Here is a 26,742-nt window from a genome sequence, read left to right as displayed (position 1 = left end):
TGCGTGCAACATGGAGTTAAACTTTTCAAAGTGCCATGGTAATCTTCACAGCAACTTCACAGAAAGTTTAACTCCATGTTGCACACACTCTCACATTTAATTTCTCGATAAGAAATACATTGTACACTCATAAAAATCCAAACGTAGGTGCTACGTGAACATTCACTTAAACCCGATATTCCCCTCGTTAGGCCCGTTTTACGTGACACACGTAAAAATAATGGGAAAGTGTACCAGCAAAACAAATGTTTTCACGTTGAAGTTACGTGAAAAACCTTGTAGTATTTTTCCACTAGGTTTTACCATGTGGCTTTTATGTGTTTCGAAATGTAACTTCAACGTAACTCGAATGCGCCATTCGATCAAATTTTACGTGATTATTTTAGTATGAAAATTTACAACGGACGGTGCAAGTCTCCAGTCGGGCTTGTGCTCGCAAAATTCAATTGAAAATTGAAAAGACGGTAAGTTAAATTATTTTGAATAATTGTATGTATAAATAATGATATTTTCTTGCAGAAGCCGATCTTTGCAATCATCATCTTTTTCCTCGGCTGGTGGTGGTGCTTGATGCCACCGAAAATATCTCGGACATGGCCAACGGGTCGTGGGCCTTTTCCGAGTCCGGAGGAGTGCGAGTATGGATTATATAACTCTTGTTTGGTCAGGTAGCTGATGATCCAATCATCTACGCCGAGTATTTTGTGGCCGTGGCCGTGATCCTTCCAAACCATTCAAGCTACTTCTTGGTCATGAACTCCGAACGCCACCAAGGCAAGGCAAGGCCATCGTCTGGCCAGAAAGTCAAGGCTCCCGGGTGCACTCTTCGACAATGGCTTTGAAACAGGTGCGGCCATTCAGACCAGCGGAATCGGCAAGCTGCGCCCGCACGGCCGCACCTCCTCCTGCTCGGCGACTGGGAAAAGTGGGGGAACATTTTGATTAAATGGCGAACGGTGAGATCGTCCCGGAGAAACTTTTTGTTCAATAAATGACCATTTTCAAGCAAATTAAACTAGATTCCGTCTTATTTCTATGTTAAAAAATCAAATTAAACTACCATCTACAACTATAAAGTTTACTACAATAAACACGTAGAAATCATCAATCAATTCATTTAACTTCACGTGTGAAACACGTAAGATCAACGTGAAATAATCTGGCCTCGCGAATTTCATTTCTACTAGGGCCATCGCGTAGAAGTTACGTGAAAACTTTAGTGGAAAAATACCACATAGCTTTTCAAGTAACTTCAACGTGAATTTTATTTTGAGTGATAGAAAAAGTTCAAGATGGTATGTCAAAGACATAACCGAAAGACATAGGACCAAGCAATTTTAATCCATTCCCGCCCAGTGCAAAATCGAGATTTTTTACGTTTTCCACATTACTCGTAACTGGATCAACCAAATTGAACGAAATTTTAATGGATATTGGTTAAAATTTTATATTAACTAATGCAGATTGAAGCAGCTTGAAAAAATGAATGGTTGTAGAGAAATTTAATTTTGAATCCAAAAATAAGTGGTGCTCTGGAGTAACCATGGGCGTTAGAGGGTTAATGAGATTTTTGATGTTTTTGGATTGCTATTGAAGTTTAGAATGAGATTATTTAATTTTTGTTTCATAGATTTGTCAGCAAAATTGTCAAAAATGTTCCCCCAAGAGGAACCTTCCATGAGGGCACCGGCCACTCCACTGTTGAAATGGCCATTTTCATGTTCAGTATCAAAAACCATGAATTTTGATACCCATATTGCCACAACTCGTATGATTCTGTAAATGTCCCCCGGGCCCCGGGGAACCTGCTTTAAGAATACCGGCCACTCCACGTTTTGACCACCACTGTCGAAATGGCCATTTTCATGTTCAGTATCAAAAACCATGAATTTTGATACCCATATTGCCACAACTCATATGTTTCGGTAAATGTCCCCTCGGGCCCCGGGGGAACCTGCTTTACGAACACCGGCCACTCCAGGTTTTGGCCACCACTGTCAAGATGGCCATTTTTCATGAGAACCGCAACATCATGGCGACATCCACCGGTCCGCTTGGTGCGGCTTCGTACGACATTTCCTCCTTCTGCTGCTGGTAGTTCTTCCTTCTGTTGCTGGTCCTCTTCTTCTGTTAGCTGCTGCTGCTTTGTCCTCCGCGCCGGCCCGATGTGCACAGTTCGAGAGCTCGTTCCAATGTGACTTGCTTTTGCGAAATTTTCTGCTTAAATAGCCGCAGAGCCGGAGAACAGCACAAAAGGGGCGCGGCCTCGAATGCATACGCTCGCTCTGATTGGTCAACAGCCCGATTTGAACTGAAAAATGACTCATTTCGATTGCATGTTTTAAGCGCTTTAATTTTGTTTAGTCAAAGTTATTATGTAGTAAAACGATAGCTTAAGTCTTCCCCTTTCGACTGGTGATTGAATCTTCTGGATTAATAGATTGGGGGAAAAGATATAAGCGTTTGAAATATGTCATTTTTTATCGCACGCTTGTGACGGTTTGGATCGAATTTCTGAACTGGCCCCCCAATATAGTAAGTAGAGACATAGTCCTATGTCAAAAAGCAAAAACTGCTTCTAAAATTCTAAAGATTTTAAAATCAACCCTAACATGCTTTTTTTGAAAAGGACCAATAAACCAAATTTTCAGTTTTTGCTTTTTACCCCTGACTTAAGGCGGTTCTAAAAACACCCAAAAAGCAAAAACTGGAAAATTGGTTTATTGGTCCTTTTAAAAAAAACTCCAGAAATGATTCAAAACGCAGGGGATTGCATTTTAAACTGATTTCAGCTGATTGCACTTAAATTTCCATTTGGAAGGTTTTTGAAGATAAAAAATTGCCCCCAAATTTGTCGGGCCTATTTTAAGGAACCAAAAACATTAAATAAAATTGGTATCAGCCTTAATTGCCCTAATTAAAAGTCTAACCAACAGGAAATCGCAGACAAATAAAAGTACAAAAAAAAAAAACGCGACAAGTGAACACGTGGTCAAGCATTGCGCTACGCGCGCTTCAAGCTCAAGTTTGATGAGAGTCCGCATGCCACTCACGTTTCTCTGCTCTCTGTTGAAAATTGTTTCTCTCTTTTTTGCCCCTCACGGTGACAAATGTAAACGGTGCTGAACAAAAACATGCGTGCTGCGAAACGTCAAAAGTACAAAAACAAAACACCCGATTTGTGGGTGGAAAATGTGTCCGGTGTGATTTATTCGAAGTTTCTAGCTGATAAATTGTAAATTGTGGGCTTCACGTAAGTATACTTGTAAATTGTTAGTAATGCATTTATTACCATTTATGTTATTTGAGGATTCAAGCTTGCTACATTGTTTATGACCTAAATCGCATTGTATTTTTTTTTGTTTCCCAATGTTACACAATCATTTTGCTCAATCAGCTTCTGGAATAAAATACAAAAGAATTTCAATTATTGTTTATGAGGCTTTATTAAAATATTCGTCTAAAGTATTGCTAACTCAATAAGCTTTTTTATAATTTAAATTAGGGGAAAAAATATTTTAAGTCTAATAAGTGGTCGTGTTTGAATAAAGCTGGATAATCTGGCGTGTTTCTTGAAATTTACTAAAACCAAGTACACCAACGAGTAGAGCAACTTTTTGTGAACATTTTTGTTTATTTTCTATTTTATTAAAAGTTATGCTATTCCATTTACGAGCAGTTTAAAAAAAATCCACGCCCATTTTCCTATTTTCAGCTTAGTTTTTTTTCCTCCAGCGCTCTTTTGGGTCTGCTTAGTGCTCCCAAAATTGATGAAATTTTAGCGAACACTCACGAAAGCAGCATTTATAGAGAAAATTTCCTGGCATCACTGGCTCACTCCAACAGGCGCGCGGTGGCCACCCTTTGTTCTTTATTTGCCTTCGCATCTCGCTCGGTTTTCTTCAACCTTCGATTGGAATGGGTAGTCAAAATTGAAACGTTAAAAGACTTGGGGCGTTTGTTTTTTGATGGTGCTTGCTAATTATGCACATGTTTCGAGATTATTTTTCAAGTGAGTGACTAACTAATGCTCAAAAGAACATGTTGCCGGTAGTTGGAAGCTATTTTCTATCTAAAATGCTTTGAAAACGTTAGCGCAAGTCAAAAGATATTGATTGTGACTTTCGTTATGCAGTTAAGCTCTCATCTTGCGTGTGGGTGTGTGTGTGCCAACAAAATGATAAGAAATGGTCTCGCAATTATCAATTACAATCAAAAGTGCATAAAATTTGATCTATTTGGCCCGTAAATGGCATACATTCGCGTACTCACTCGAGGTGGTGCTATTGCTGTATTCTAGCCAGATTAGAATACATTTAGGATTTTTTTTAAATGCTTTTGAAAGGAATACAATAGCTTTCAGTAAAAGTCTAGTTCAGATGCGACCGCTCATTGGGCTAAGAAAAGGGTGTATATTTTTCCTACAAGCAGATGTTTTTTGTTCATTGTCCTCCAAAAGGCTAGATTATTTGTTTTACTTAGTCCTATATTCTCATGATTTCAACAACCTTATTGAAACCCTTCCCTTCTTCAGCTCACCCCTTACTCGTCCGGCGCATATCATGTCGCAGCACTACAACCGCTTCCTGAAGCTTCTTGAACGTTGGCCGGTAGATCAGAGCAAAATCGGCCGCGACCTTGGCCAGTACCTGCGTGACCAACTGAAGGCAGTCCTCGGTGGCACCAACATTATCGCCGTAAAGGACGAACGACTCGTGCGGCAGCACCAATCGCTGGAGAACATCGTCAACGACGTGCACTTGAAAGCGCACCCGCGTTCGTTGAACTCGACCGCGACGGGACTGTCCGGGGAGCAGTGCCGCGAGGTGCTGTCGTCCGAGTTCTTGGAGTATCTGAACAAGGAGGGCGGGTTCGAGAAGTAGAATGATGACCGTGGTTGGGGGATTAGTTTGTAGGTTAGGTTTAAGAGGGAGGCGATGGATGAGCACGGAGGCGGTTCGGCACGTGCCGGTTATGGCGGCGGAGGCGATCAAGTTCTTGAAACCGCAAGATAGCGAACTGTTTATCGATATGACGTTCGGTGCCGGTGGGCACACGAAGCAGATTTTGAAAGCGGCTCCTAATGCGAAGATCATTACGCTCGATCGTGATCCGGTGGCGCACGAACTGGCGCAGGAGATGGCCAAGCGGTATCCAGGGCAGATTTATCCGGTTTTGGGGCGATTTTCCGAACTTCCCGCTAAATTGAAGGAGCTGAACGTGAACCAGCGATCCATCGATGGGATGATCTTCGACTTTGGCTGCTCGTCGATGCAGTTTGACGAAGGCGAGCGCGGCTTCTCAATCAGCAAAAACGGCCCGCTGGATATGCGAATGGATAAGGATCGTTGCCCGGACGCACCGTCAGCCGCCGACGTTCTGGCCAGAATCGACGAGATGGATCTCGCTAGAATCCTCAAAGTTTACGGAGAGGAAAAGTTCGCCAAGCGAATCGCACGCGCTATCGTGGAGGCACGTCACTCGATCAAAAAGATCGAAACCACCAAAGAACTAGCGGAACTCGTCCAGACCTGTTGTGCCAGCGAGTTCCGGCTGGACAAACTCCAGCGGCCTAGCCATCCGGCGACGAAAACCTTCCAAGCGCTGCGCATCTTCGTGAACAACGAACTGAACGAAATCAACTACGGTATGATCCTCGCGCAGCACTACCTGAAAATCGGCGGCAAAATGATCACCATCACGTTCCACTCGCTGGAGGACACGATCGTGAAGCGGCACGTCATGGGAAACGTGGCGAACGATATGGCCAACAAGTTGCCACTGAAATACTGCAGCCATACAATTTGCCACGACCAGACGGTGATGGATGCGGCGCTGAAGCCCAACTGGCACCAGATGACGAAGCACGTGGTGGTGCCAAGCGATGCGGAAGTGGAGGAAAATCCACGCAGCAGGTCGGCCAAGTTGAGGGCCGTTGTGAGGGTGGAGTGATGGGTGGGGGAGTAGTTTGAGGTAATGTGAGAATAAACATATTTAAAAAAATAATTGGGCTGACTTTTTCTTATAATCGAAATCCCGATGGTTTGACACCAACTGTTGTCAAACGAACGGGGTCACTTTTTACTCCGCCGGCGTAAACGCCGGGACTGCTGGAGTCTGCTTCTCCGCCTTCCTTGCCGGCGGTTTCGGTTTCGACGCCTGCTGGCGCCTCCGGATGAAGTCCGCAAGCTTAGAGCAGCTGCGGTCCGTGGCTTCGTGGGCTCCAGAGCAGTTGGCACACCGCTTCGGCTCGGCTTCTTGGACTTTGCACTCGTCCGTCTTGTGGGGACCCCCACAGTTGTTGCACCTGCCTTTCAGGTGACAGTTCCTGGTTCCATGACCCAGCTGCAAGCAGTTCCTGCACTGGGTCACGTTCGGCCGCTTGTTCCGGTAGGCCTCCCACCGGATGATAGTGCTTGCCACAACTTGCATTGCAGAGAGCTTCTTCAGATTGGTGTATCCCTTGGGGAAGACCACAATGTACGGAGTTTCGTCCACGGTGGACTTTTCCTTCCGCTTGATGATATGCACCTCCAGCGCGTCCAGCTTGAGATCCCTCTTCAGAAGGTACTTGACCTCGTCCGGTTTCAGTTCATCAGAAAAACCACGAAGAACCACCCGATGATTTCGTTCGCCGATCGTGGGTGTAGAATTCACCTTTCTTCTTCTTGAGTAGCTCTTGCAACTTGTCAATATCTTTGACAGAGAAGCAGGTCACCTTGGTTCCAAATCGGGTTAGTTTGTAAATCGGTTTGAAACCTAATTTACAACTTTCCACTATCGCCACGAGCTTGTAAAAATCCGTGGTGTTCTTCACCACCAAAGGTGGTTGCTTTTGTTTACCTGCCGACTGGCCGGATGGTGGAACCGCCGGGGCGTCCCCTCCTCCTGCTGGGCTGGCATTGTTGTTGTTTTTGTTATACGCTAGCGGGCTGAACTTGTTGTTGTTGAGCAGGGTCTTCTCAACTTTTTCTCCTTCGATGCCGATTCCAGTGACCTCGCTGGACTTCTTCCGCTTCCGATTCCCGCGGACGGGACGAAAATCTTCCTCCTCGGAGGATTCCTCCACCTCCATCTGTCAAAAACTTCCAAGCACGCGAGATGGCAACACGCTGGCTGGCGACTGAGTGGATCTTTTTCTAGTTGTAATGTACGACAAGACTACCCACTCAGCGCGTTCCGTTTGAATTCCGTTTAGAATTCCGCTTGAGCGAAAAAAGTTCGATTCGAATTCTAAACAGTGTTCGTTTTAGATTCTAAACCGCATTCCGTTTCAAACGCAACAACCGGTTCCGTTTGAGTTTTCGCCGCAAATCGGTTCAAGCGGAATTCAAACGGAATTGAAGCGGAAGGGACGGGTTAGTTTTGACAGCTGCTTCTTCTTCTTATTTTCTTTCTGGTTTTCTTTTTTTGTCTAGGTTGAGTTCAAATTAAATTCGAATTCAACCAGAAAGGTTGCTTCAACAAGTGGTTTTTATTATTTTAAAACTATTTTTTATTTATTTGTCTTAAATAAAACGCGATCCAACCCCAAGTCCCTTTATTTTTAATGTTTGTTTCCAGTTTAACAAAAAAACTCTCCCTCGGGGCGGCCTACAACGTCATTCTAGGCGGCACCGGTCGACACTCCGGATCCCTTGCCATCGCTAAACCCGTGCAGCTCCACTAGGATGACCAGATCGAATTGGGCCTTCTTCGGGACCTTGAACTTTCCGAACTCCGCTCGCGCTTGAACTTTCCCGCTCCGTCCGCCTCGTTGAGCTTCTTGTCGTGGTTCTCCAGCAGCAGGGCACCCAGCGAGCGGTTCATGCTCAGGTCGATCAGCTTGACGTCGTTGAACATGTTGTCTAAGCGAACCGTTTTAATGGAGCTGTTGTCCAGATCGAGGATTTCAACGGCGTTTGCTGATACGACCTTCAAGACTCGAGCCCGGTACGGCAATGCGAGTTCATCAGCGCATCGTTCATCAACTACATCATTTGGCTCGGGCGGTGTCGTAAGCTGCGGACGAAACATGTCGAACAGGAACGGCGTCACCGATGGCTGAACGATTTCCACCAGCTCACGGCCATCAACCTCCGCAGCGTTCTTCATCCGAATCCGGATACGCTCATTGACCTCGAGCGGATGGCTCAACTTGACGATCTTCATCTGAAACGCGCGCAGATTTTTCCAAGGTTTTCATCAACAGCAGCGGCGGCCGCAACTCCGTTGACGGAATGACCAACTCGTTGCCATAATCGATCAGGTGAACCTTGCGCAAGATCTTCGACGGGACGGTCTGAAACAGAGAGAAGAGAGTGTTATTTCCAACCCTAGAAACAAGTAAATGTAATCCAGCCAGACCTTTCCCAGCACCACAACCCAGTAAAAGCAGTTCTCGCACGACGCCGCGTAGATTCCTTCGTGACGAATCTCCGCATACTTGACCGGTTCGCCGGCCACGCTCGTCACAGTGGTGGTTCTGTTCAATCGGAAACATCGGCGGCCATGGATTACTCTGAACCAGCTCGACGGCTTCGAATTCCATTGCTTCGTCAGTCGACCGATCGAGCCGCTCAAGTCGTCCACCTTATGCGAGATGTCTACGCTTGTAAGGGATGAAGCTGGAATTAAAAAGCTTGGGATAGAAGGAAGTTTTGCTTGCGAGATAGATTACTTACAGATCTTCCTGAATGGGGTGAAGTCGGCGTTGTTGCTCAGCGGCAGTACTGAACACTTGAGCGGGGCCATGACCGGGGTCAACGAGAAGTAGCTGCGCTGTTCGTCGCCTTCGCGGCTTCGGAAGCTGTGCTCAAGGAACGAGTATAGGATGCGGCCAACACCGAACCAAGGTTCGATAACGGACGGAGTGATCTCCTCGTGCACGGTCTTGGAGCTGAATTTGACGGTGAGCTTTTCAGGGTTTTCAGGGTTATTGTGGTTCAGTTTTTAAGTGTACTCCCCCGCCGATGGTTTTCACCTCACTCAGGCTCAGTTTGGCTGGAAGTTCGGTGACGTCATTGGCTTCATTCTCGAATGCCTTGTCAATGGCGGCTTTGCTTGCTTTTCAACTTCGCTCGTCTTCGGCACGGGATGTTACATCTGATCCACGTTGTCCCCGATCATGATTTGCTGCGACCTTGCCGTCCATCTGGTTACAGGCCGTGTACAGCACATGACCAGGTCCCGAAGGTTTTAAAATTTGGGGTGGTCCTTCAGTTGCGGATAGCAAAAGTGCTCAATCTTGCACATCGTGAACTCACGCACCCGTATCAACACAAAACGCGGCAAGATCTCGTTACGAAACGAGTTGCCAATCTGGGCGGCGGCAAACGGCAGCTTTTCCTGGTTGAACTCTGGCAAGCGCTTGAAGTTGGCGAGGATTCCCTGTGCGTCCTCGCACTCGTCCTTCAGCTCCTTCGTTGCGTTCGTTGATCAGCTGATCCAACCGGAAGCACTTCTCATTCTTGACGTCCTTCACCATCAAATCGGCAAGCCGGTCCACGTGCCACGTAGGTTTCAGCGCCGGCTTGCCCACCTCTTCTTCCGGATCTGCTCCCGACGTCACTTCAGTCGTTGTCGTGTTCATCATTTCCCCCGTTATCGCATCGAGGCTTAACCTGGACGTCTTCTCCACCCGGTGACAACTCAAAGAGATCCGTTTTTTTCCTGTAATGTTTAATATGGAGTAAAATAAAAAAATCACTTATATTGAGGATGGATAAACAAACAACTTGTTAGGTCATCTCAAGACCAGAGTCAGTTCCGGCTGTTCCTCCAACGGAAGTTGTTTAAGAGGTCGAGGACTTGACACCAATCGGAAGAATCTGATCGCAACTCACCGCGCGAGACGGCGAAAGAAGACGCCATTCGCAACCAGCAATCCAGAATGTGGTATGTACTGCGAAACCGCGGACACTTCCCACTCGACGCGTCTCCAGTCGTTCAGCATAATATAGTACACAAAGCGCATGTCGTGCTCGTTGCATCGATCGTCGATCTTTCGTCCGGTCGCTGGATCGCGGCCAGGTTCCGCACCATGCACTGATAGAAGTAGATTGCCAAGGGTACTTCCAAAGCACAGTGTTCCAGGAGCTCCCAGGTTCAACCCAGCCATGTTCGAGGCCAATCCGGACAGCGATTCAACAGAAGGTCCCGGGAAGATCTGACTCTCCATCGCAGAAGCGATAAAGGGTGCTTTCAGGCCACGATGCTGGTGCAGCACTCCCGGTGGCGGTTGCTGCAAAAAAATGATAATGGTCTTCACGAACACTTCTCTGTGCTCGCGGATCTTGTCGCCGAGCCACTTCTCCAGCTTGAGATACTCACGTCCAGAATTCGCGTGGTGCAGGATCGTTCCAGAGTTGGGGTGATTTCCGAGGAAAATCGGAATCAATGTAGTGAACAGCCCCTGGCGAGACATCGTGACGAGATGATTTGCAGCAGTGCCATAAACAGAATGTCCGGGCAGAGTTGAATCGGAAACTTGAAGATCTCCATCACTTGCCGGTAGAAGAACGTCCACCAGGTGAAGGGACATCCACGAAGCCACTTCCTTATTGTCCGTTTCGGGTGGCGACGACCCGAGGTACGCGCGCTTTGTGCAGCAGCTGTGCCGGGACTTTCCGCGGGAACATGTACCGGTGGTACTATCGCCGCTGCTCTACCCGGAGGACTCTCCGACAGCGACGTCAAGCACATCAACGAAATAATCTTGGCCACATTCTGCGCCGATATCTCCCGGCCGCCAGCAGGTGGTTCTTGCAGCCCTCAACGTGTAGCCGATCTCCATCACCTGACTGCCCCATGCAGTGTCCATTACGGAGTTCCGATTCCATTGGGTAGAGCAGTGGCGTTAGCACCACCGGTGCATGTTCCCGCTGAAAGTCCCGGCACACCTGCTGCACAAAGCGCGTGTACGTCGAGTTGGCGAGGCCGAATTCACTTTGCTTGCCGTGCGACAGCACCGATAGAATGTGCTGCAAAAGTTCGTTGAGACTTCCCTCCTGGCTGGATTGGCTTGGTTCTGCAAAAGCAAAAATAATTTTAATATTAATAATATTTCTCCACTTGAAAGCAAGTTCATACTTTAAAAATTATCCTTTGGAAGAGGATTTCTTCCGCGTGGACTGCTGCGATCGCGAAATTTTCTAGCGCACACTTTGACGCACGTTTGACGTTTGCTTCAGCAGACCACACTCACACAATGAAAGAAAAACCGCTTCGGCGAAACGCGGCGAAGTGTCACTGAAGTTCGGCCGTACACCAGCAGGTGTCGCTAATGTACCAAAATGGCTCAAACGGAATCTAAACGGAGTCCAACCGGAGATTCCGTTTAGAAAATTTCGAAGCAATTTTCGAAGCGGAATTCGAAGCGGAATGAACCCGTCATGCGGAAAACGGTTTGATTGGGTACTGACGAACGTGACAGGACGAGGGCCCAGTTTATTGGTTTCGACATCAACAATGTGCGGCTGGATCGAGTCTTTCAGACTCGCGTCTTATTACGTTCGAAAGCGAACGTTTCAATAGTGTGCGAGAGCGCGGTGTAAAAAGTGACTCTGGGTTGAGTGTAGTAAAGTGACATGGGTCTGGGGGTGAGATTGGGTCATACATATTTCAGCCTTCTGGTCCGAATTTCGATTAGAACGATGCAAATATTTTTCAAAGTTTATGTCACCCAAGGGGTTGGAAACTCTTAGAGCTATACTTATTATGTTAACCAGTATATCAACATATATGTTAGTATACTAATTATTTCCTTTACATACCGCCAGTATACTTACCAATATACTGAGAGTATCTTAATATACTAACAGTTTATTGCTTTTCGGTTAGTATACTAACAAGTATACTGGAATATCATTAGTATACTCAGTATTCCTAAGTAATATTAGAGTTTCCAGCCCCTTGATGTCACCCCCCTTCAAAATTGGTCCAAAAATAAGGGGGCAAAACTATATTTTCCAAAGAATTTGAAAATTGCAATGGAAATATAAGTCTAATCAACTAAAAACAATCTAAAATGCCCTATTCTGCATTGTTAATCATATTTATAGAACCGCAACAACTCGAAGAAATAAAATTTCGTCAATACTTAGAACAACTTGACAAATGCAATGCAATGCATGTTAAAACACTTTTTTTCATTCAAATATTGAAACTGTGGCCTGTTATTTAAATGTCTCATTTTTTTCAAGAAAAAAATAATGCTGCCAAAATTTACGACAATTTTCTTTACGAGACTTTGAAAATCGGGAGATTAGTTTCTGAGTTACAGCCTAACGAAACTATCGAAAACATGAATATAATTTTTTTCGAATTGTTACTGTAATTTTTAACTGACGGTATCTCGGATACTATTGTATAATTTGGTCTAAAACTTAGGAAAATTACCTTTTTGTAGACCTCTTCTAAAGAAATGCTTAATTTTACTACCAATAAACTCACAATCAATTAGTTGATCAACCGAGCATCGTCGAAGCATTTCCGGCACTGGGACGACGGAATCGATCGATTTTGCTCGCATATTCCAACTACAAACAATTCCTATTAATAGAGTTGTCGCGAAAAGTTTTCGCTTTTCAAATAATAACCCGACGTCGGATTCCATTACCGCCAACCCGACAAATGCCGTACATCTTGGGAACTTGGGAAAATTTTCAGCACGCGCTCACGCCTGGATTAATTCATTTCCTTTCTGTCGCACCGGTAGACCGAGCGACTAGTAAATTAATCCACCGTCGCTGCAAGGTGTTCTTAGTGGTTTACCTTTTTTCCCCCCATTTCATCTTTATGAATCGACGGGACCGAGGTGAGATTAGCCATCGTCTGCTCAGGTGTAGTTTGCATTGAGTGGAATGACAATTCTTGTGCATTTAAAAATATATTTTTGATGTTTTTTTTATTTCAAAAATGTTTTATTTTTTGAATATGTTTTATGTTTTTGTTTAATGCTGTAAAAAACTAAACAACAAAAATTGCCAAATGACCCCACTTCCGATACTAAAGAGTGCGCTGGGAAAGTGCGAAAAATAAAACCCGATCTCTGACACCTTTCCGCGTGATCGTGTTTCTCTATTTTTAAACCCGGATTAATCGAATTTTTGCACGTGTTGGCTGCTACTTGGACGGCGGCGCTTCGACGTTAGGATTAATTTTCGCCTGTCCATGGCAGTGCTATGTCACCGCCGGTGATTTGATGGCCGCGTGGTCGCTGTTGACGTGTCTTTTCAACGAGTGAATCAAGTCTCCGTTTTAGATTTTTCAAGAAAAAACTATCCCTGTAATGTTTTCTGGTATTTGATGTTGGTTCTTAAGATGAATTGCGTTGACTTATTAGTAGGCTTAGTGATTTTTCATGCTCAGAAATTGAAAATTTCACGGAGACCTTAATTTCAAAACACCAAATTTCACGGAAATTTCGCAGAACGTGAAAAATATTAAAATAACTATGAAAATTTTATGTAAGACATACAAAAAGTACTCTTTATGCTTTCTTACATATTATTTTTCAATAAACTAAAAAAATATTAACTTAATTTCAACGTAAAAAAAAACTTAGAAAAAAATTACTAATTAAAAAAAATCTTGGAAAATAATTTTAGGCATGCGTAGGGGAAGGTGGGGCAAGACGACCATACCACTATGGGGTATTTCCATATAAGCGAGCGGCCAAAAATATTTTTTTGCTTTTTTGTGACTTTTTTGTGTTGTTTGTACTTAGTATAATGAAAACAAATGAATTTTGATATTTTTCCAAAAAAAAAGTTTAATTTTCGATTTTTTCATATATTTGAGGCCACATGCATTAAAGTGGTGAATTTTAATATTCTTGCTCTGTCTATTTGATGCACGGAATGGCGGTTTATGCTATGTTAAAGTTTCTGATTTACGTTCAATCTCCCTCCTCTTTTTCTTGAGTTTAAATCCACCTCTCTTTGAAGACCCCCCCCCATCCCCCTCCAATTAAAATTTGATTTTTGTGGTGTTTTAGAATTTTAGACGGTTTATTTTATGGAACATTGTATGGATTCTCGTCCACGTTTTTGGTTGATCCACTTGCAAAATTCACGTTTTCCACGATAAATTCTTCTAAATCAAAATCACTATGTAACCGATTGTCTTTAGATTACTTAAAATATGAACTTCTTCTATGGGCTTTTGTATACCTCGTTTTGAAGCTACAGAACAGCATGCGTAGTTTTTCCTCTGTGGGTTTTTCCTGAGTTGATCATGTGATGGTTCTGCAATGTTGTAATTCTTACAAATATACTCGAAAGCAGTTCTCACGTTTTCAGAATAGTGCTTCGTTATATCGTACAGGGACACTACGGTATTATTATCCATACTTTCAAAAGAACACAACAACGAACTGATATGAATATTCGACGAATCGTTTATGTAAAATACTTAGAATAGTAATTTCTAATTTTATTAAACGTACCTAAGTACCGTAAACTGGGGTGACTTTGATAGCCCGGGGTGACATTGATAGAAATTTGATTTGGCCACTATTTTTGATACATCCAATGTAACAGTCACATTTTTGCATATATGTTCGATAATAAGGTTTCCCTTAATGCTTACATACTCAAAATTCTCAAAAATGTTTAAATATTAATTTGACGGGCAATTGAAAAACCTATCAAAGTCACCCCGGGCTATCAAAGTCACCCCAGTTTACGGTACCAACAAAGTCATGAATATCAAATCAATTTCAAAACATACATAGCAGGTACGTCATTTCTGCCTCCGCAGGTAAATAATGTGATTTTAACCAAGCGTATACGCGAAATCATTAATTTTCTTGCATGAATCAAAATGTTCAAAATGGCATAACTCGAAAAGTGCACATAAGTGCACTTTGAAATTGGAGACAAGTTAGGACATGGTTCAAATTTTAAGCTGCAAAATTTTCAGATCGCACAAATGCACACAAAAAAAGTACTCCATTAACAAAGTCGAAAAAAACTAAATTTTGAATAAAAATCCATCTTTTTTGATTTTTATTATTTTTTTTAGCCTATAAAAGTGTGTTTTGTAAAATGTTATTGAAAAGTTGAATCAATTACCTTTCTGAATATTTATAATGATGCAGGAAAAAATACATAAACAGCTACACAGTACAACTATGAAAAATAATCATTTTTTTGTCAAAAAAACATGTTTTTTCTTACCATTTTCTCCTTTGAAGGTCTGCAATTCAGTGAATATTGAACCTACAACTTTCAAACTCCGGATTTTTCTTAGTTAGAATGTTTATTTTCGAAAAAAAAATACCAAAAAAATAATTAGAGTATGTCGGTTTTTCGATTTATGGCCGCCTGAAACCCCATAGTGGCATACGGGGCAAGAGGAACAATTGCTCGTACGGCCGTAATTTTTACAATTTTGATTATTTCCAGTATGAGAAATTGTTGCTAGCAATGCAATTAGCTGATTCTACTACCACATAACCGCCAAAATGACGTAAACGCCACGGGGCATAAGATTTAATGAAGTTTTTTCGAAACCTTTGTTTTCTTATAATATTTGGAAAGTACAAAATAAGGCTTAGGGTTCGTTTTAAGGCTCATTTTATCAAAATGCTATTTTTCCTAGATCAGTAGTGTCCCTACCAATGACATGCACCTATTACAAAGTATGATTTAACTTTTGGTTATTTTTGTTGAGAGCTTTAAAAAAAATCTTGTTCAGGTGGGGCAAGTGTACCATATGGATTTTTAGTATGGAAAAAATTACGAATTGCTGCAACAACATATTTTATTGGGAAATAAATACATGAAAGTACTTAAAAACTGATAAACAATCGTTAAAAAAAAATTGTACATACAAAGTATAGTGATATTATGAAAATTTACTATTTATCATCGAAGTAGTATTTTTTTTCGTAAAAACGATAAAATTTTTAGTAAAATATTATTATTTAATCTAAAAATGAAGAAACCATTCAAATACATTCTAATCTGATGTATCTAAGTGATAACAGTTCAATTGTTAGCAAATTAACATGTTTTTTCATGCATTGTTCCTCTTGCCCCAACGGGTTGTTCGTCTTGCCCCACTAGTTGAGTAGAACGTACGGAAAATCAAAATTTTTAAAATCAATTTTTTACATAAAAAACATGATTTTTTTAAAACTTGCTCTGACAAAGTCTTAGTCAAGACCTAGAATAAGATGATTATAATAAAATCCAACAGATTTTTTAACTTTTTAATGGGTTATAACGAGCATTTCCTTAGCTTGTTACACTTGCCCCACTTTCCCCTATTGTTATTTATTGAGCTGCATTTTTAATGTTCACGCAGAAAAATGTTTTGTAGAATCAGCCTGTACGAGGTTTGTTTCAACAAAAATTTTGTTGAATATAATCAACGCCGATTTTGCGTTGAAACAAACCTTGATTTTCTCAATTCCACAAAAATCATTTGTTGTTTTGAAAAAGTTGCTTTGACGTTTAGCGTTGATTCAACAAAAATCTAGATTTTCAAATCAACAAAATGTTTTGTTGATTCAAATATGCCTTATTTTTCTGCGTGTACGTAACGAAATCTTCAAAATTTTGTTCAAAATCAGAAAACAGAAAAATAACTTCCACGGAAATTTCCACCCAAATAATCAAATATCGCAAAAATTAAACAGTCTCAGAAAAAATCTGAAATATTCTTAAATTGTGACTGTTTACGCCTATTTTAATTGTTTTGTATATTTTGACCATTTATGTACTTGACCCTTGTCCATAGCGTAAAACCTACGCCGCGACCAAACATTCAATATTACGCCGTTTTGATATGTTAGTCTTGATTTAAAATTTTTGAAAATATTTTTTCAAAAATATCGGAAAATTTCACGAATGTTTCATATTTTGACATTGTAAATCGGACCATTAGTTGCAGAGATATCGACATTAGAAAATGGTGGGTTGTTTGGGTGGGCAAACATGGGCACTATTTTTAAAAAAAAATCAATAACTGCGTCTTTTTCGAAAAAAGTTATATAAAAATGGCTATAACTTGAAAACGGTGCACTTTATCAAAATTTCACTAAAGTACTCTTTGATTGTAAATTCAATTTTACATCGAAATAAACTGTTATTAAACTTTTATGCAAAAAAATATGTTTCAAGAAGATTCCATAACACTTTCTGTTATTTTAACAGTATTTGTTATTGAAATGGCATGAATTTTGTAATTACCGTCTGCCCGGGTTTCAACTTCTTTTAATATTTTATCTTTCAAAATTCAAATTAAATAATAGTTAAACTTTTATAAAGGCGTATGACAAAAATGTTAAATTTAGTTAGTTTCCTAAGAAAAACTGACAAACTAATGTTAATTGTATCAAGAAAATAGCAATCTATTTTCTCAATATTTTTCTTCCGCTTCTCTGATGGAATTACATTTTTCAATCTATTTTTTTTGCTCCTCTGGTTAACTCATTGACCGGAAAAAAGGGAAAGACGACTATGTTCACTGATTTTTACTTTTAAAGGCTTTTAATTGATTTCTAAAAATAAATTAATAACGTCATGATTCGAATTCCCGGACGCTTCGAAACCCGGACACTTCAACTTTCTTTATAAATTATTTGGATATTAGTTCGCATTTTGAATGTCAAAAACTGTGTTATTTGATGAATTACAACATCAACTTTCATTTAAAGTTTGCTGTAGTTAATGCAAACACAATTTAATTAAATAAAAATATGAGTTTACCAAAAATGCGAAACATTTCAACGGAAATATTTCATAGGCGTCCGAAGCACCGGGAAGGCAAAGCAGAAATTTATGTTTTTGATTTTCTTAAATTCTAGCCATTTTTTATAAACTAGGGGAAAGTGGGGCAAGTGTAACAAGCTAAGGAAATGCTCGTTATAACCCATTAAAAACGTTAAAAAATCTGTCGGATTTTTAAGAATCATCTTATTCCAGGTCTTTACTGAGACTTTGATAGAACAAGTTTTTAAAAAATTCTGTTATTTATGTAAAAAAATGATTTTAAAATTTTTGATTTTTCGTACGGTCTACTAAACTAGTGGGGCAAGACGAACAACCCGTTGGGGCAAGAAGAACAATGCATGAAAAAACATGCTAATTTACTAACAATTGAACTATTATCACTTTGATACATCAGATTAGGATGTATTTGAAACGTTTCTTTCATTTTTAGATTAAAAAATAATATTTTACTAAAAATTTGACCGTTTTTACGAAAAAAAATATTACTTAGATGATAAATAGTAAATTTTCATGATATTATTATATCGTGTATGGAAATTTTTTTCAGTTTTTAAGAACTTTTAAGTATTTTTTTCACAATAAAATATGTTGCTGCAGCAATTCGTATTTTTTTCCATACTAAAAATCCATATGGTACACTTACCCCACTAAAACAAGATTTTTTAAAAGCTCTCTACAAAAATAACCATAACATAAATCATATTTTATAATACGTGCAAGTCATTGGTAGGGACACTACTGATCTAGGAAAAATAGCCTTAAAACGAACCCTAAGCCTTATTTTGTACTTTCCAAATATTATAAGGAAACAAAGGTTTTGAAAAAAAAAACTTCATTCAATCTTATGCCCCGTGGCGTTTACGTCGTTTTGGCGGTTATGTGGTAGTACAATCAGCTAATTACATTGCTAGCAACAATTCCTCATACTGGAAATAATCAAAATTGTAAAAATTACGGCCTTACGAGCGATTGTTCCTCTTGCCCCATATGGTCGTCTTGCCCCACCTTCCCCTATCGATTGTTTTGATGTTAACAGCTTATTTGAGACCTAAAGAATGCCATTCACTAACATTTCAGTCCAAATTTGTGCGATTCATAAACAAAATCGAGTGTCCGGAATTCGAAGCAAAAGTGTCTGGATTTCGAATCAGCTTTTATCAGTGTCCGGGATTCTAAGCACAACCAGTCATTTTAATTTCAAAATTATGATGAAACATTGTTAGAAAAGACATATTTTGCATGACATATTTTGTATGCACTATACTAAGCCAATAACATTTTATGTTATTTATAACAAGATTTGTAACTCGTCGTTATGATTTTTTTGTTATTGGATTGTAATTGTAATAACAGTTTAATAACATTTTAAGTTATTCTTCGAACAAATTTTTGTTATTATTTTTTGTTATTTTAACAACTAATCCGATCATCCCAATAACAGTTGGAGTTATTCTTCAATAACAAAAAATCTGGAGTTTTTTTTGAAAAGGTCCTATAAACCAAATTTTATTTTTTTGCGTTTTGGATGTTTTTGAATACCCCTGACTCAAAGCGGTTCTAAAAACACCCAAAAAGCAAAAATTGAAAATTTGGTTTATTGGACCTTTTCAAAAAAAACTCCAGAAATGTTGTTCTCAAGATGTTTTTTGCTTTCAATCAATATCAGATCAATAACAAAGTTTGTTATGATAACATAAAGTGTTATTCAACTCTTATGCAAAAATTGAATTTTCATGAAGAATCCATAACACTTTCTGTTATTTTTACAGTATTTTCCAATTCATTTACATTCTAAGTGGTATGGCATAATGCTCTTCATCCTTGTTTTATTTTTGTTTTATTATTAACTGTTCACATTTATTTATTTACTTTTCTCGAAATGAACCAGGTACAGTTGATCACGATACTTGATGTCCTTGTTGTGTCTCGTCATCTTGAAGACTTCGATCAGGTTCAACTTAAGAGTTTTTAGCTCTTCTTTCAGCTCACTCACATCCATGTCACACAGGCCTCGGAGGACCTGTTTCATGGGGCGTTTACCTGTATCGTCATCGCTGTAGTATTCAATCTTTGTGTTGTTCAGGAAATCCCGAACGTAGTTGTAATTGAGGCCATCAGCACACAAGCGAATGGAAGCTTATAAAGCACCAGATTTGATAAATCCGGTCAGCCACTTTCGCCCCGAGTCCGATGACGATGTTTTCACAAAAATGGGTAGCCCCTTTTCCCGACGTTCAAATTCTTCCTTCTCGTTCACGTCCACAGGAAGGGTAGCAAACTGGTTTCCAGACGAATTTTCTAGCGTCCTTGCTCAAACTGCCTGGCTTCACAGGTTGCTCATCGGCGGTTCTTTAGATTCTTGAAATCAACCGAACCTGCTGATGAGAATTACCCTTTTTTCTTGCCGGACCTCACTGATTGGTGGTCCACAAGGGAATCTCCTTAATCATGTTCAATTTCGACTTCAGTAATTAGTCTTCTTGAAGGATAAATCGAAGAAAAAACGAAGCCACTCGATACTAAATTTAAAAGTGTAATTGTCAAACCAGCATTCCGCTAATTCGAATAAGCTTTAGTAATAAACAAGACCTCTCCCGAGTATTAAGCAAAACATCGCCTTTCGGCTTTTGCTAATGACCACTTGAGTCAGGTTTCACTGCAACTGATCCGCGGTATCGTTTGCTTCCTGCTGCCAACTGTCACCGGGGCTGACAACTTCGCCGCACCCAATATCTCTATATCCAGCATCACCGCACCAGGGAGGTCAATTTTCATCTTTCGCACACGATGCAGCGGATCTCGTGGCGATCGAAAATCCCACAACTCGATCAAGATGATGACGACGACGACGACGACGGACGAGGAATATTTCTTGTTGGCCCGTGGCCACCGCCACCGTTGGCGCGGCCTGGCGTTGCAAAATCCAATTACGCCGATTGTCAAACATTCATTAATTTTGGAAAATTATTTCTGATAGCGACTAGCGCAGATAAATTGATTTTGCGGCCGTGGGATTATGTGGCATATTTGCGTGGAATTTTCTCATTTTTACGAATGGTGCAGTTTTCTCTGACGGATGATGACCACCCGAGATGAAATTTCGATTTATCTCCTGCAGGTTTATTTTATAGTTTTTAAAGTTTTGTGGAAGTTGGCTTCAACCAAACCTCTTGAAATTTTCAGTCTGCCCCATTTTGAGGTCTTGTCGAAGAATTATTGGTCTTAAATCAAAGATTATAATGCCAGACCGGGTCTGGTGGTGTAGGGGTAGCTGTGGTTGCCTCTCACCCAGTCGGTCGAGACGAGATTTTTCTGATCACGCCTTTCGTCGGACGGGGAAGTAAATGTTGGCACCGGCATAACCTAGAAGTTAGGTCGTTAGCCCAGTCCAAGTGTAGGAGTCATCTACCTGGGTCCTGTCTTGGTGGAATCGCTGGTTGGACTCACAATCCAAAAGTCGTCAGTTCGAATCCCGGGGTGAATGGAAGCTTAGGACACCAGGGCAGTGCTTTAAAGCAAACAATTTACTTTTGTTGTCATCAGGAACAAAATTTTCTTAGACAGGAAAAAAATAAATCTATGAATAATAAAGCTGCTGGCACACGCCAGCTTAAACAAATGAGGATTTTTTTTTTGTAATTAATGATATCTACTTTTTGAAACGACAAAATATGATTCATATAAAATTTCAAAAATAAAAATAAAATATATTGACAATTGATTCAACGACAAAGTTTTTCTTTGGCTCGGGAAACTGCGAAAAATTGCACCGAATGATCCTTGAACTAAGCCAATGACGCACCGCGTGCAATATCGCCATGCTCGAATTATCTTGGATTGACACTTTGCCGATCTCATTGCGAATGCCCAAGGAACGGCCCTACCCGTTCGACAGCAAATCTCCAACGTGTTCAACGGTTTTATACCGTACTCGAGTCACTCAACTAGGCCAGCACTCATTGAATACATTATGCACCCAAACCTCGAATGGGCAAACTTGTATTGGTGAATGCGGGTTTCGTAGATCTCTAGGTAGGTGAAAAGCGCGCGAAAAGATGATGGTGAGTGCTCTCTTTTGTTCGGCTGTCATTCAGGTTTAGTTCAAATAATTGCATTCACGGTGTTTATCGTCATATTTTGGCTGATAAAAGTTCAAATTTAAGGGTGTATTCGTGAGTTTATTATTCCCAAAAATGCCTAACTGCGTGGAATCAGAAACGTGAGTTCATTCAAAATATGCCACTAGTGGATATTTAAGACAATATAGTTGAATCTTGATTTACAATATTATGGTAGGCCCCTAGTTCTTTTTTATGCTTATACTTTTAATTTTAACAAAAAAATAGCGACTATCTGCGATTTGCATCGATTTTTGGCTATGCCTAATTTGTTTTATGAACCGTTAACTTGAGATAACAGTCTAAACAGGGACAGTTGTATAAGGGCACTGAACGATGCACATTAGAGTGGTCCAAATCTGGGCTAACCCCTGAAATCAAAGATTGACCCTTTACTTCACTTGGTTAAATTCAAAATTTGGGCTCATTCTGACCACGGGAAACCCTCCCTCTAATCGCTTGAAGTTTGTATGGAAAAAATCGTCATAATGTATGGAGAAAAGCAACTGTTTCAGTTTTTTACCTGTGGATGGCGCAATAGTCGTCCAATCTTTATCAATTCTCAGATGTAGGACATTCATTAAATCTTGAACAACTTTTCTGAAGACACCGTATTTTTAGCATTTTTTGCTGAAAAGTTATTAGCTTCTGAAAAGGACCCTTTTTGCTCGAGCCGCTCAAAGGGGCTACCTTGGAACATTTATTTCGTACGGGCTTGCCTGCCTGGCAGAGTGGCAGTGCGCCTGATATGTTGCCCCTTTGAGCCGGTCGCGCAAAAGGGGTCTTTTTCAGAAGCTAATAACTTTTCAACAAAAAATCCTAAAATATGGTGTCATCGAGAAAGTTGTTCTAAATTTAATGAAGGTTCTACATCTGAGAAATGTTAAGAATCGGATAATTATGGCGCCTTCCACAGGTAAAAAAGTAAAACAGTTGCTTTTCTCTGTACATTATGACGATTTTTCCCATACAAACTTCAAGCGATTGGAGGGAGGTGTTCTCGTGGTCAAAATGAGCTCAAATTTTGAATTTAGCCTAGTAATGGGTCAATCTTTGGTTTCGGACCTGCCGTAACAAGGCGGAGCAATTCCTGGCCCTTGGGGAGCTGATGATCAAGCACATCTATAAAGGATAAAAAACTGTGATCTAGTTTTAAGCTTTTTCTATTTCTATCCCCTTTCCCTTGCAATTTTAGTAAGTTTATTTTTTTTATTTTTTTCTTACTCTTGGTGACACCTTTATTTACAAGCAATAACTGTTCCAAAATGGATTATAATGTACCGTAAACTGGGGTCAATCGGGACACATGGGCGAATTGGGACAGCAGTTTTAACCATGTTCGAGCACAATATTTTGATTTTTCTGGTTGGTTTCGGTTAGAGCAGATTTAAGCCAACAAAATGTGTGCATCCATTTCCAAAATTAAAAGCTTTAAGTGCTCTAAAAACTGCTGTCCCTATTCAGACTGCAGTCCCGATTTGCCCCAGATTACGGTAACACACAGCTGTAAGGAACTCCAAAACTCTGTTATGTACCTCAAAAGAACTTATTGTATCTTGATTTTTCAACAATAAAACCGAATCGAAATTGAAAATAATCAAATTTCTTAAAATTTTCATTCGGACAAAAAATTATTATGGAAGAAATAATTAACTATTTAAATCTTTTTCAATGTTATTTCTGTTTCTTTATTAAAGATTTATTCAATTTATTCAAATAAATTAGGCCACTGACAATAATTTTTTTAGTTTTTATTTCATTCATACCACCAATGGGAGCGTTCTTTTATTACGTAACGCGAAAAATCGGACTTTTAGACCCCCTCTCCCCCCCCTCGTAACAAAATTTCCATACAAATTTTCAAAATTTTGTATGGAGCGTAACACGGCCTCCGACCCCCCCCCCCCTCCCCCCACTGCGTTACGTAATAAAAGAACGCTCCCAATCGTCTTACCCTCAGATCACGGGTATGAATCTTCAAGCAATTTCAATATGGCGACTTGTATCAGAAGAAAGTGAGGCATTTTCGCTAGTTCTCACAGTTCTGTGTTCTGCGTGCACGTCCGCAAATATCGACCACACACATACTAACACAAAGGGCCACCAAGAGGCAAAAGGTAGTTACGAATATTTTTGGCACTTTTGTTAAAAAATATGCGGTTTTGCAAAAACAAATAACAAAACCAACTTTTAAGTGTAGTTCGACTATCAAACTTGTAATTCGTTGCTGATTTGTTGGGATTTTTTTAAAAAAATAAATAGTTTTTTTTTGCAGCACCCCTTTTGGGCGGACATTTCTGCTTTCACCTTTTGGTTCCTTGGATTTGCCATGGATAATTTCACAGTGTAATAAACAGGGCAGCTACCACCACGCGGCGCCACTGTTTTGATTGGGAAAATGATACAGGTTTTTCAGACGAGTTTCAATCCCGTGCTCAGATCTATTAATGTCCTACACTCAAACCCCGATGGTTTGACACCAACTGTTGTCAAACGAACGGGGTCACTTTTTAGTTTGACAACCCTTTTACACAAAAATCACACACACTACCAAACGTTTGTTTTGATAGTGTGCGTGAGCGCCGTGTGAAAAGTGACAGTTCGTCACTTTTTAGTTTGACTTTGAACAACCAACGGGGTACAAACTAAAAAAGTGACCAACCACCGGGGGTTGAGTGTATTATAAATATTTTTCTGTAGTTCTGTTGGCAGATCTATCTGATATCGAATGCCAAAATACAATTCGCGCCAAAAAAAATCATGTACCTTTGTTGCAAAAACTACTTTTTTTACAATTTAGATATGAAAAGTTCTTTTAAAGGTGCACATCAACCAAGGAAGTTGTTGTCTTCCTATTCCAAAATGTTTAAACTAACTGACCCAATTCTGCAATCTGCTCGTAAAAAAGTCAAATCTTGTTGTAAATAATTTTGTGTGCAGTTCTTTACGGGAAGAATCAAAAATCGTAGTTTTCAATTTACTAAAATGTGTGTAACCAAAATCTCAGAGCATAAGTCTCTAGTTGATGTGCACCGTTAATACAAACTAATATGAATAAGTTCGTTCTGATCTTCAGAGATAATTATACGCCTGAGGTTTTAAAACAAGTTAAGGATGGCATAATTGAAATAAATAATCAAATTAATCTAATTAAATTGTCACACAGTCAAAGCACAGTAATCTAACCCAACTCTGTCTCTAAAATCATGCTCTGAATTCCTTATTTCCCTGTAAAGGTAAACCCTGCTAGAATAGAATAGAACATTCCGTTTCCTCCTACCTCGTCAAAGTTTGAACGCTTAATAAACTCATCAAATTAGCCATCCTGGTGGCAAAACTCATCCATCAGAACATTATGGTGCTAATAAAAAACCAATCAAAATATTAGTATACCTTTCAAGTTTATTTTTAAAAGTACTTAGCCCAGTGCAACATTGTATAAATATTGACCCAGCTGTGTTTACATTTCATCTACTCTCGATGGTGACCAGTGTCGAATGGTCGAGTGAGAGAGGGTGGAAGGTTATACCGTTTTGGTGGTCCATGACGATGGAAGCATGCGATGCTGGGAAAACTTTTTTACGGCAATTTTATGTCGTTCTTATGAGTAGGGGAACAGCATCTAATGTTGCCATATCAGCACTTTGACGTTCAATTACAGCTCATAAAAAGCGTTTTCAATAGAAATCGAGCGATAAACAGTTGTTTGAATAGTGAAAATCAGCTAATTGGGTGGAGTTAGGAGCGAGTGCATACGTGCTAAACATACGAGAGTGTCCCCTAACAACCGTAAAGTTGTAAAGCAATTTAGAGAGGAGTGTTATTGAGATGTTCAACAGAGAGTTGTTAATCAATTTGCAGTTTGATGAATAAACTCCTTGGTTTCGATTATAGCTGTGACCTTAGTTGTGAACTGATAACTAGAAAATGGGGAATATCTGAAAGCATTTTAATAATGTGACGAATTTTTAAAATAAAGTTTCCTAACTTCTACGATTTGTGGTTCCCGGGAAATCGTAGTCATTTCATGTCAACTGGCTACATATTTGGACTCACCCATTTGGACCAAACTTTAAGGGATCAATAGTAAAAATAAATCCCAAGTTTGGTACCGTAATCTGGGGTGAATCGGGACTACAGTCTGAATAGGGACAGCAGTTTTTAGAGCATTTAAAGCTTTTAAATTTGGAAATGGATGTACACATTTTGTTGGCCTGAGTCTGTTCTAACCGAAACCAACCAGAAAAATCAAAATATTGTGCTCCAACATGGTTAAAACTGCTGTCCCAATTCGCCCCATAAGTCCCGATTGACCCCAGTTTACGGTATCTATTGTATCGTTGGCCCAAGTTCTTTTTTGAATTTCTTTTGAAACTTTTTTCTTTTACATGATTGCGACGCATAATTAAACTTTGAAATTTGTGATGTATTTAGTATACAGCTAAGTATATAAGCCAAAATCGAGCTACATTACTCATGAAGAACACTCGTAGAAGTGTCCTTCCTTGTCAATCGAAATCAATAAAATTCCCACACATTCCGCGACATCAATATCCCGCAAAAATATGTTTTTCGCCAGCCAAACACGCCTATCATCGTGCATTTCTACGCCAATTTTTCCGATCGCTGATTAATTAACTTATTAATCTGTGACGTTCCGTATGCCACCATGGCTAGTAAAATTGACGCAAAAGTAAATACTAAAAATAAAATAGAGAGAGAGAGTGAGAGATACTACCAACATCAATGCCCTAGTGGCGATTGAACGCGCCCGAGGACGCCCGATGTCCAGCAGCCGCGTCTCAAAGTGCATCCTTATCTCCGGGCCGTTCTTGGCAACCCTGCCCTGTCCGATGGCCAGCAATAGTTACGGCTTGTAGCAACAGCAGTCATTCACAATA

The 26,742-nt window shown here is 40.3% G+C and overlaps 5 protein-coding genes across 5 annotated transcripts in view; 2 read left to right on the top strand and 3 right to left on the bottom strand.

Annotated features, from left to right (window-relative positions):
* Positions 1–3,245: 3,245 nt before the first annotated feature.
* LOC6047618 (C-1-tetrahydrofolate synthase, cytoplasmic) overlaps positions 3,246–26,742 on the top strand; it is a 44,973-nt gene continuing 21,476 nt past the window's right edge. Inside the window, exons 1-2 of the mRNA XM_038262250.1 lie at positions 3,246–3,272; positions 4,535–4,914. Of these exons, the coding sequence (XP_038118178.1) occupies positions 4,563–4,883 (321 nt within the window). The 5' untranslated portion in view covers positions 3,246–3,272; positions 4,535–4,562 and the 3' untranslated portion in view covers positions 4,884–4,914. Of the gene's footprint in view, positions 3,273–4,534 lie in introns of the transcript that reaches the window.
* LOC119769520 (probable methyltransferase-like protein 15 homolog) lies at positions 4,888–6,001 on the top strand. Its single transcript, XM_038262346.1, has one exon. It carries the CDS (start codon positions 4,888–4,890, stop codon positions 5,950–5,952), a length of 1,065 nt encoding a protein of 354 aa, XP_038118274.1. The 3' UTR covers positions 5,953–6,001.
* Positions 7,545–9,133, bottom strand: LOC119770621. Its single transcript, XM_038265863.1, has 5 exons — positions 9,055–9,133; positions 8,942–8,982; positions 8,664–8,895; positions 8,347–8,606; positions 7,545–8,281 (listed from the first exon to the last, which is right to left on the bottom strand). The coding sequence occupies exons 1-5, from the start codon at positions 9,131–9,133 to the stop codon at positions 8,111–8,113; spliced, it is 783 nt and encodes a 260-aa protein (XP_038121791.1). The 3' UTR covers positions 7,545–8,110.
* On the bottom strand, positions 8,728–10,054 carry LOC119769536. Its single transcript, XM_038262422.1, has 2 exons — positions 9,825–10,054; positions 8,728–9,651 (listed from the first exon to the last, which is right to left on the bottom strand). The coding sequence occupies exons 1-2, from the start codon at positions 9,850–9,852 to the stop codon at positions 9,281–9,283; spliced, it is 399 nt and encodes a 132-aa protein (XP_038118350.1). The 5' UTR covers positions 9,853–10,054; the 3' UTR covers positions 8,728–9,280.
* On the bottom strand, positions 10,063–10,525 carry LOC119769564. Its single transcript, XM_038262514.1, has 2 exons — positions 10,312–10,525; positions 10,063–10,222 (listed from the first exon to the last, which is right to left on the bottom strand). The coding sequence occupies exons 1-2, from the start codon at positions 10,520–10,522 to the stop codon at positions 10,125–10,127; spliced, it is 309 nt and encodes a 102-aa protein (XP_038118442.1). The 5' UTR covers positions 10,523–10,525; the 3' UTR covers positions 10,063–10,124.

This window comes from Culex quinquefasciatus, chromosome 1 (genome assembly GCF_015732765.1).
Source record: "Culex quinquefasciatus strain JHB chromosome 1, VPISU_Cqui_1.0_pri_paternal, whole genome shotgun sequence".
In the NCBI taxonomy this organism is placed as follows: domain Eukaryota; kingdom Metazoa; phylum Arthropoda; class Insecta; order Diptera; family Culicidae; genus Culex; species Culex quinquefasciatus.
This window is presented reverse-complemented; position numbering and strand designations above follow the sequence as displayed.